A 9,292-nucleotide genomic window follows, 5' to 3' on the forward strand; every position below is an offset into this window, starting at 1 on the left:
CCCCCGGGGGCGGGCGCGCGAGGGAGGGAGGGAGGGAGGGAGGGAGGGAGGGAAGGATAAGAAAAGAAAGAGGGAAGAAAAGTTGCCAGAGACAAAAGGAAAATATACAGTAGTCACTCAGACAACCAAAAGGTAGCCTGGACTCAGGGGTAGCAAGGCCCAAATGTACTCTGGGCACAGATAGCCTTGGTTCTGCGTGCTGTTTTACAGAAGTGTGCCAAGAGATGTGGGATCCACAGAGGGATTTCCTAGCCCGGAGCAGGGGCATTCCAAGCTGAGCTGTGTCAATCTTAAATGCTTAGTCCTCTGCTACAGTGGTGATGAGGAGCCAGGGAGCCTGAGCTTGGGGCAGAGAAGTCCCAGCACTCCTTTCAACTACCTCCCCCATGACTGGACATGTGTGGTGTCTGGGGCAGCAGTGTTGCTGTTAGACCTCAACTTGGAAAACTAGAGGTCCCTGCACGAGGAGCACTCTGACCCTATGCTACCACTAACTGGGCAATAGCGACAATGGACAGCAAAGGTGGCCATCACTTTTTAACACTAATTCACATTATATTTCTCTTCTGCGCCAGCATTCAGAACTTTAGGACAGGATGGAATGATCTGAAGGTTTTAGAGGCAATAGATGTGTGAAAACACGTTAGTACTTTCTCTGTTTTCCACATTTCCGGGCACGCCTTCTGGGGCAGAGCTCACCAAAGTCTTCCACTTCATTTTCATACTCTTCATCCTGAACAGTACCTAGTTGGAAGCAAAACAGCAAAACCCAAGTGAAAATGGCAGATTCCTGTTCTACCAGAGTTTAACATCCTGCTAGACCTCATTTCTCTGGAATCATTGTTTCAAGTTAAAGGAATAAAGCTCTCTGCCAGGGTGGTAGAGAATGGAACTTTCTTTTGCGTACTATCCTTGGGAGTTGCTGTGCTGAGTCTCCACAGTGACTGAACATCTATGCTAATTCATAAGCAACCACCACAAGCCCAGAATGATGCCTTTCACCTGACGGAGAAACTCTATCACTAACAGTCTGGCAGATACTCCTGACATCACTGGCAAACCCACCTGACACTCACCTGGAAGCCAGTAGTACTAAGACTCACAGGAGCCAAAGTGTCACCTGTCCTAGGTGATCAGGCCTTACCTTCATCTTTCAAGCGGAGCTCTGTCTTCTTCAGCCACTCTTGTGCGTTCTTGACTGACAGGGTCAGAATTTTGACCTGCCGAGTCATCACCTCCTCTGCTACAGAAACAAAACAACAAAGCTCTAAGCAAAGAGGTGGCTTCAGGCATTAGAGCATCAAGCCCTAGGCCAGGGTCCCCACATCTCCAAGCTGCCTTCTGCCACCACAAGCACAGGCCACTGTAAATGATAGCCCAGTGCCACAGCTGGGGTCTGCCGACTGCCAAAAGCAGCCCTTTCTGGGAAACTTGTATCCAAAAGATCATCAAGCCTGAACCTGAGGAAGTGTCTGAATTACAGAATTGTTTTCAATGTAATTTTGTTAATTTTATGCTTAATTTACAATGCTGGTATGAAACAGCCAATAAAGAATCGAAGAGAACACTTGATGATAAGAGCAGCTGAGAGCACTCACTAGTAACAGCTCCCACTAAACGGGAGGCAGGGGCCGGTCTGAGAGGAGACCTATGTACTCTCAGTTCCTACCCTAGGGGTCACCATCTTGTCAGCACTTCAGGAATCACTGAGTGAATAATAAGGAACCTCAAAGAGTTTTCTCACAACTTTAAACATTCTACCTGTATCTTCTCAAAAGCATTAGCTAATAAACCAGTTTCTCATCTGTGGCACCCAAAGAAACCATCGTCACAATAATCATGATATTTAACTGGCGATGGTGCCAACAATGAGATTTTACTGGAATCTGAGAACAATCTTTTCTTGTCTTTCTGCTAATACTAACATCTCACCCTCCCTAAGTCAGCTGTAACTGAGCATCTTAGTTACAGGCTTACAGCGCCTGGACCAGTCCCCTTTGGCTCTCACCTTCAGCCCAGGCCTTCCGCCTGTAGAGCTCCTCCACCAGATCTGAAACCCTCCTGATGTGTTCCTGCACCTTCCTGTGCAGCATGTGGCTCTGCTCCTTGGAGCCCAGGTGACTGCGGATCCAGACACTCTGCTCAATGTCCTGCACCACCACTTTGCCTTCTTCGATGATTGGGTCTACCTTTTCATGGAAAAAATCCAGGTATTTCTGGTAGGCTGCTTGCTGCCTCCGGTGGCCTTCCAGGCGAATGTGCTGCTCATAAGACTCACTGACTCTCTCTCGGCATTCCCTCCCTTCCACTTCAGCCCTGGAAATGATCGCAGCCTCTGTGGCTGCTCCCTCAAAGGCTTTGCCAGGAATAAAATAGCTTTCGGGGCTTCGGGTAAACTTCACTCCACACAGGTCGCACTGGGTCCTGTCTACATCGGCCCTTTTGAAGTTCCCAGGCCTGAGCTCCCTCTCCTCCTCCCTGCTCTGCTCTGTCCGGATCCACCTCCTCCAGCTAATACACAGAGACACCACTAGGCAGGCTCTGCGCAGCTTGCGCTGGATCAAGGCCTTTCGCTGCTTCTGGGACAGGATGGCAGCCAGAAAATTATCTCGGTCTTCCAGGGCCAACTCATCTAATTCTTGAGTCTCATCTTCACCAAAATCCCAGTCTGAGTCAGCAAACTGGTCCATAGGGCCCGTACAGAGCAAGCGGTTCAGTTTGACCTCCTCATGACAGAGGCCACGGACCACAGTGCCTTTGCTATGTACACTGTCCCACCGCCAGTGGCAATCCACCAGGTACTCTTCATCCCGCTCAAAGAGCAGGTCCTGTAGCGCCTCAGCCACAGACTTCACACTGGCTGCCATCAGCACCCGCTGTACCACCTTCAACAGCCTCTTGGGCACCTGATCTGGCCAGTCCATACTCATCAGCTGTAGCCTTGTCTGGATCTCCCGGAAGTGGCGGAACAGAAGTGGCTTGCAGAAGGGATGCAGGATCTCCTCAGCATTCACCAGCATCACCAAACACAATACCAGTGTCCGCTCTGCCTCCCCTGATATCACATAGTCTATTTCACTGAAGGAGTCAAGCAGGATGTTGAAGTTCATATTCTCATAGCCACACAGCACCCTGACAAGGTAGGACAGGTGGAACCGGAAGTCCCGGATGGCTCTGGTCACATCCTTTGGCTTATACTCTTGGATGATGGAGAACACATCCCCAGATTCCCTGTCCTTCTTGCTGAACAGAAACTCCCAGAAGTGCAAGAGTGCAATGTAGCTCTTGGGGAGGCACAGAACAGCATTCTTCCAGAGGCGGGCCAGTACCACCCCACAGTGGACAAACTGCAGCTCCAGCAGCACCACTGTATTGATAATGCTGGGAACCAGAGGCGCTTTGCATCTCTTGATGAGGACATTCATGAAGCGGAAGAAGAGCCTCTTGTAGTCTTCAGGATTCCTATGTACATAAAGCTGGTCCATGGAACTCTCCAGAAGCCGGATGAAGCACAGATAGGACTTCTCCACATTCTCATCTTCCCTGTTGGGCACCAACATGCCAAATTTCCCTTCTATTCCTTTCATTCTGCTGCCTCGGCCCCTGCCTCTGTCCTCTCTGTCAGACTCTAGCCCTTTCAGCTCCCGGTTGTAACTGTCCTCCTCCTGGTGAAGCAGCTTCTCAAACTCCTCTGGGTAGCTGGAGGACAGAAGGAAAGCCTGCATGGCACTCAGCCACAGGTCTGTGGACTCCCTGCGGCTGTGTGCACTTTCTTTTTGAAATAGATCATGGATGTACTCTTTCAAGGCATACCGGAAAGTGCGGAAGGACTTGTAATTTGGCTTGAGGATCTCTTTACAAGCCATGGGGTTTTCTGACAGCACTCTCTGATGGAAATGCCTAGGGAAGAGGAGGTTTAGGAAGGATTTGCAAAGGCCATATGTATCTGGAGACACAATATAATCTATTTCTTCAAGTTCTTCGGCTAAGACATTAGGGAACACTTTCTTGGCTTCCAGAAGCAACCCGTTGATTGCAACTAGGTGCATTTTTGACTGAACCATGCACTTGGCTTCACAGCGCCTGAGGGGCCTATGGAAATCTTCACACTGCTCATCTTCACATTTCAAACCTACAATAAATCTCATGCAGATTCCTGGGTAGTTCTTCCCGAGCAGGATCTGTGTGATCTGACACAGTCTGCCCAAAAGGTGCTTGTTCAGAGCTAATTTCACTTGATCAGTCACTATTAAGAAATGATCCTTTGTTTTCTTCTCACTCAAGGTCAAATCCAGATCTAAAATTATTCTTAATATGGGTCCAGGATCATTCTGGGCTATCTGGCAATATTTGGCATCCACCTGAGAAATTCCAAAGAACTCAAAGCAAGATTTGACCATTTCCTTCTCAGCATTGTTGGTCACATTTTTAAGGGCCCTGACTAGATTGAGAAGGACTTCCAAGCCCCCTGGAGCCAAGGCCAGAACCTTCTGACGTTCAGACTCACACTGGCTGGCTGCTTCATAGAGAGCTTCTACCATTCCAGCTGAGTGGTTGAGCATATCAAACTTGATGAAGGCATCTCTAAGCTTCTGAAAGTCTCTCAGGATAATCCCTAGCAGGAACTGGGCCTCTGCAATGCCTGCCAGCTGGCTGGTTTGATAGCAGAGATCAAGTGCTTCTCTCAAAATAGCCTTTGTATGTTCTATGTCAGAATCTCTGGCCACATTGAGGCGGGCAACCCCCAGTAGGCATGAGGCCTGGAAATCCTTGTCGGCAGTGAGCCTGGCAGCCTCCAGGAGGCAGCCATGTTGCTTCATCAATAGTGCAGCCTCTTCCCTCCGACCTTCCCTGTTGAGCAACTCTGCCGCTTCTGCTAGGCATTTCCGAGACTTCAGGAACACCAGCTGGTCTTCTACGTCAAGCTTGGAAAGAACAGCCATCATTTCCTTGCTCTTATTTGCACTCAGGTACTTTGCAGCAGCTTCCAAGTAAAACTGACTGGCAGAATAGGAGAGCTTGGGAATGGGAAAGGTCTTGTTCTTTAGCATTTCTTCATATCTATAAACAGGACACACATGTCAACTTGTTGTCACCAAAGTAGGAAAACCAATACAAAGCTCCTTAAATAAGGTCCCCATGAGCAGATACTGGAGAAAAGATCTACACCTATCTGCCACTCAGACATTTCTGGAAATGCTTTGTTGTCCAAGCAAGATTTATGCATACTAAAAACCCAAAACATAACAATTACTTTGGATAGTAAGCTTTGGTAAACATGACTGTGATTCTGAAAAAGGACATACTGGTGGTTGCAGCAATCTTTGTTTCTAATCTAGCCTGTAATTCTTCTCTTTTGCTAGGTGTGTAGTGTATGTGATAGAATCATGTTACATGCATAAAGCTCTCAGGGGTCCTCAAACCCCACTGACTAGAGTCAGTATATTCTATTATAAACTCACTGGGACACACCCTTCATCTACAGCCATCACTTGTGATGATGGGTCAGAGCTGAACAAGAGGCTGAGAGGCAGAGCCACTCTCAAGGAGTTCTGAGCCTGCACTGAAGCATCCTCTCAGCTGAGGGAGAATGATATGGTCAGGCCACTTCAGAATCGGCAGAGTAACTACCAAGGCAAGCCATCCCCTGTGCAGAGGGAGAAGAAGACAGACAGATGCAGAAGAATCAAACCACCTACTTTTCCACTGCAATAGCAGCTTCCTCAAAGAGCTCCTCTTGGCAGTACATTCTGAGTGCAAGATCAAACTCCTGAATCTGCTCAAAGCATCTGAAAGCATCTTGGAAGCACTGGCTTCGCTTATAGAAATAGGCAGCATCTCTTATCTAGAACAGTAAAATATTACTTTTATTTAAAGTATTCTAATTTTTTAATCTTAAAAACAGTACTACAAAATAACAAACATGATTATATATCTATTTCTTAGAATCCAGTTAAAGCCACTATAGTATAGATACTATAAAAACAAATTCCTTTTAAAATAAAGGGAACAAGCTAAATCCCAATGTAATAATATCTTATACAAAGATGGAGTGCAGTGGACTATAGATGTAAATAAAGGGTCAGAGAGATGGCTCAGCAGTTAACAGCCCTTGTTTATCTTGCAAGTTCAATTCCCAGAACCACAACCATCTTTAACTCCAGTCCCAGGGGATCCAATATCATCTTCTCTCCTTCTTAGGCAATGTATACATGCAGTAAACATACATACATGTAGCCAAAACACCCATAAACATAAAAAATAAAAATAAAAAAAGCTTAAAGGTTTAGATATGAAAACCATTGAAGAAAAATGTATGGGAATATCTGTGTAAGTAAAAATGTTTCCAACAAAACCTAAAGATACAAATCTTAGGGAAAAAAAAACTAATGAATTTTATGACTTCAAAGGTCTCATGAAATAAAGCTAAGAAAAAAACATTTTTAAGGGCTTGGAATATAGCTTGGTGATGGACCACTTGCTTAAGATTTGTGTGAGGCCCTGGGTTTGAGTCCCAGCATTGGAAATGGAGAAAAAAAAAGGGAGGAAGCAAGGAGACAAGAACTGCAGCACTGAGAGCCACACTGTCCAACAACTCTCTGAGAGCAGACTTGTCTCACTAGTGTGGGATCCAATCTGCTGGCCACTAGCTAAGTCTGAAAAGAAACCTCGATATTATGGGGTACTGTAACCTAAAAACTGGATTTTAAATTTTATTTATTTTTTTATTTGATATTTTATTTATTTGCATTTCAGATGTTATCCCCTTTCCCCATTCCCCCCACTAACCCCCTATCCTATCCCTCCTCCTCCATTTTTGCTTTTATACCATTTAAATTACATGCAAGTATTAAGGTCAGTTCTAGGTTGAGGAACTAGCAATACAATAGATGCAAATAGTCAAGGAACAAGCAAGACAATAAACACAAACAGTCAAAGAACAAGTAAGGCAATAAACAAAATTCCATGAACATTCCCGTGATCACTATTTCTAAGGGCTTATCAGGATGACCAAAGTATCTGAACAAACTTCCCTGTCCTAGCCCAAAGTCATTTTCATGTCTGAAGCCTACATCCTTGTTCTAGCCTAAGATTTAGATTCCTGCCTGAAATTACTTCTTTGTTCTAGCCTAAGATTTAGAATCCAGGCTGGCAAGCCAAGGATGGGTAAGATTCTGTACAGAGCCTTACCAATCTAATACAGAGGTGCATTGCTTTTGATAATGCATATTCCACGACAGGTAAGGAAGGCATTCTTGGCAGAACAACCTAAGACACGCTCAGTCTTGTTTATGAAATAAAAATGGGGAGAGGTGGAGAACTTTTGGGGCTGCTTGGCAAGAATCTGATATGGGCCAAGGACAAGGAAGTGAGTTTCAGGCAGGAATCTGACATTAAGCTAGAATTTTATTTAATTTTAACTAATCTTAAGTAGCCACATCTGACTAGAAGCTACCATATAAAAATTGCAAGTCTAGAATATAAAAAGAATTCCTGTAGCTACAAAGTAAAGACCTTTTAAAATACATAATTTTTAAAAACACAGGCTATAACTGCCATTTACAATAGGGGAATGTGAACAGTTGACATGAAACTGCTCAACTTCAGTAACAATCAGAAGAATATAAATTAAATCCCTAGTGAGCTACGTCTATGACCTTGAAAAAGTTAGAATCTGTTAAACATGGCAAAAGACATAGGGAACACAGAATCTTTACACACAAAGTAGCATGACCATTCTGGACAGCAAGGTGGTCACAAATAGTAAAATGAGGTAATAGTATCTGAAGACCCCAGGGTAGCAGGCCACTCATAGCAACACATCACAAATGGCTCCATCAAGACTGAGTCATGCTACACCTGTGTTGTATATGGCATCCAGGCATTAGTGGAAAGCCTGGACTTTGATCACTGGAGAACTAGGGTAGTGATACACAGAACACTCACTCTGAAATGTTACTGTGGTGGAGACTCAGACAGAGCTTAACACAAGAGAAATGGTGGGAGAGCAAAAGTACAGAACAAAGTGGCACTTAGACAAACTTAGAACACGTGTACAAAAGACACCACTGTCTAATCTTTAGCAGGGTGAGAATGTGAGGCTGAAGCAAGGTCAAGAGACAAGGGTATAACTGGCTCCCTTCCCATGGCAGGGACTGGGAGGAAAAAGGGGGAAATTATAGGCAAACCTGTATTTTGTAGCCTCTTATAAGGGTTCAAGATGGTAACACCGAAGATCCCAGGGCAGACTAAAGAAATTAGAAAGCCTGGAAATGATCTCAATTCCTAGAATGTAGGATGCCTATTCCCAATAAATGCCTATTCTATCTCAATTCTACCCCGATCTCTTGGAACTCATATCCCATAACAAACATGGAGCCAGGTCTGCAGCATTGGGAGGGCCTGATCCCCTTCTCAGACACTGACCTAGGACCCATACCTTCAACTTCTCAGTAGATCTCACTTCCCGTCTCCTACTCTGAGTTCAATACCCAGGGTATACTAGAGATCCTAGACACACAGACACAGGAACCTGAGTTCCAAATGGAGGGTAAGAAATGTGGGTAGGAAATGCAACAGTTCACAGCCCCATGCTTTCTACCACAGTTTCTCCAACTCCCAGACTGTTTTAAATTCTTATTCCACCACAACTGATATACTGACAGGGAATGCCTGGGCTGGGGAGGCGGCTCAGTAGCTAAAGCACTTCTACAAGCATGAGGACCAGAATTCTGATCACCAGAACCAATTAAATGTCTGATGTGAGAAGTTGTTTGAAAGTAAAGACAGGGAATCCCCCAAAGCAAGCTAGCTGGCAAGACTGGCCATATCTGTGAATTCTGAGTTTGATTCGTTGACCTTGCTTCAAGAATAAAGGTGAAAGAGGGATGGATGATGATTCCCGACATCAACTTTGGGCACACACACACACAGGTACACACACACATACACACACAGAGGTATACACAGACAGACAGACAAACAGACACACACACAGGTATACACAGACAGACAGAAAGACAGACAGACAGACAGACACACACACACATACACACACACACAAACATACACACACAACTTCCATGTAAACACCAGGCTACTTACTCAAGCTGACTCCAGACTATAAACATATGGAAAGAGAAAGCAAAAATATTCTAACGTCCATCTGGTTTGGGTCTGCAATTTGGCCTCTCTGTGGCTGACTTCAGGCCTTGAATAGTAACACAGATGTGGATGAACACAGTCTCTCTCTCTCTCTCTCTCTCTCTCTCTCTCTCTCTCTCTCTCTCTC

At 45.2% G+C, this 9,292-nt stretch overlaps 1 protein-coding gene across 1 annotated transcript in view; it reads right to left on the minus strand.

Moving 5' to 3' along the window:
* Positions 1 to 554: 554 nt before the first annotated feature.
* Positions 555 to 9,292, minus strand: part of Trank1 (tetratricopeptide repeat and ankyrin repeat containing 1) — an 85,458-nt gene continuing 76,720 nt past the window's right edge. Inside the window, exons 19-22 of the mRNA XM_028787105.1 lie at positions 5,700 to 5,845; positions 2,009 to 5,061; positions 1,145 to 1,243; positions 555 to 744 (exon numbers count right to left, since the gene is read on the minus strand). Coding sequence (XP_028642938.1) covers positions 644 to 744; positions 1,145 to 1,243; positions 2,009 to 5,061; positions 5,700 to 5,845 — 3,399 coding nt within the window. The 3' untranslated portion in view covers positions 555 to 643. The remainder of the gene's footprint in view (positions 745 to 1,144; positions 1,244 to 2,008; positions 5,062 to 5,699; positions 5,846 to 9,292) is intronic.

The sequence above is a fragment of the Grammomys surdaster genome, unplaced genomic scaffold (genome assembly GCF_004785775.1).
Source record: "Grammomys surdaster isolate TR1022 unplaced genomic scaffold, NIH_TR_1.0 125606, whole genome shotgun sequence".
NCBI classification, from domain to species: Eukaryota; Metazoa; Chordata; class Mammalia; order Rodentia; family Muridae; genus Grammomys; species Grammomys surdaster.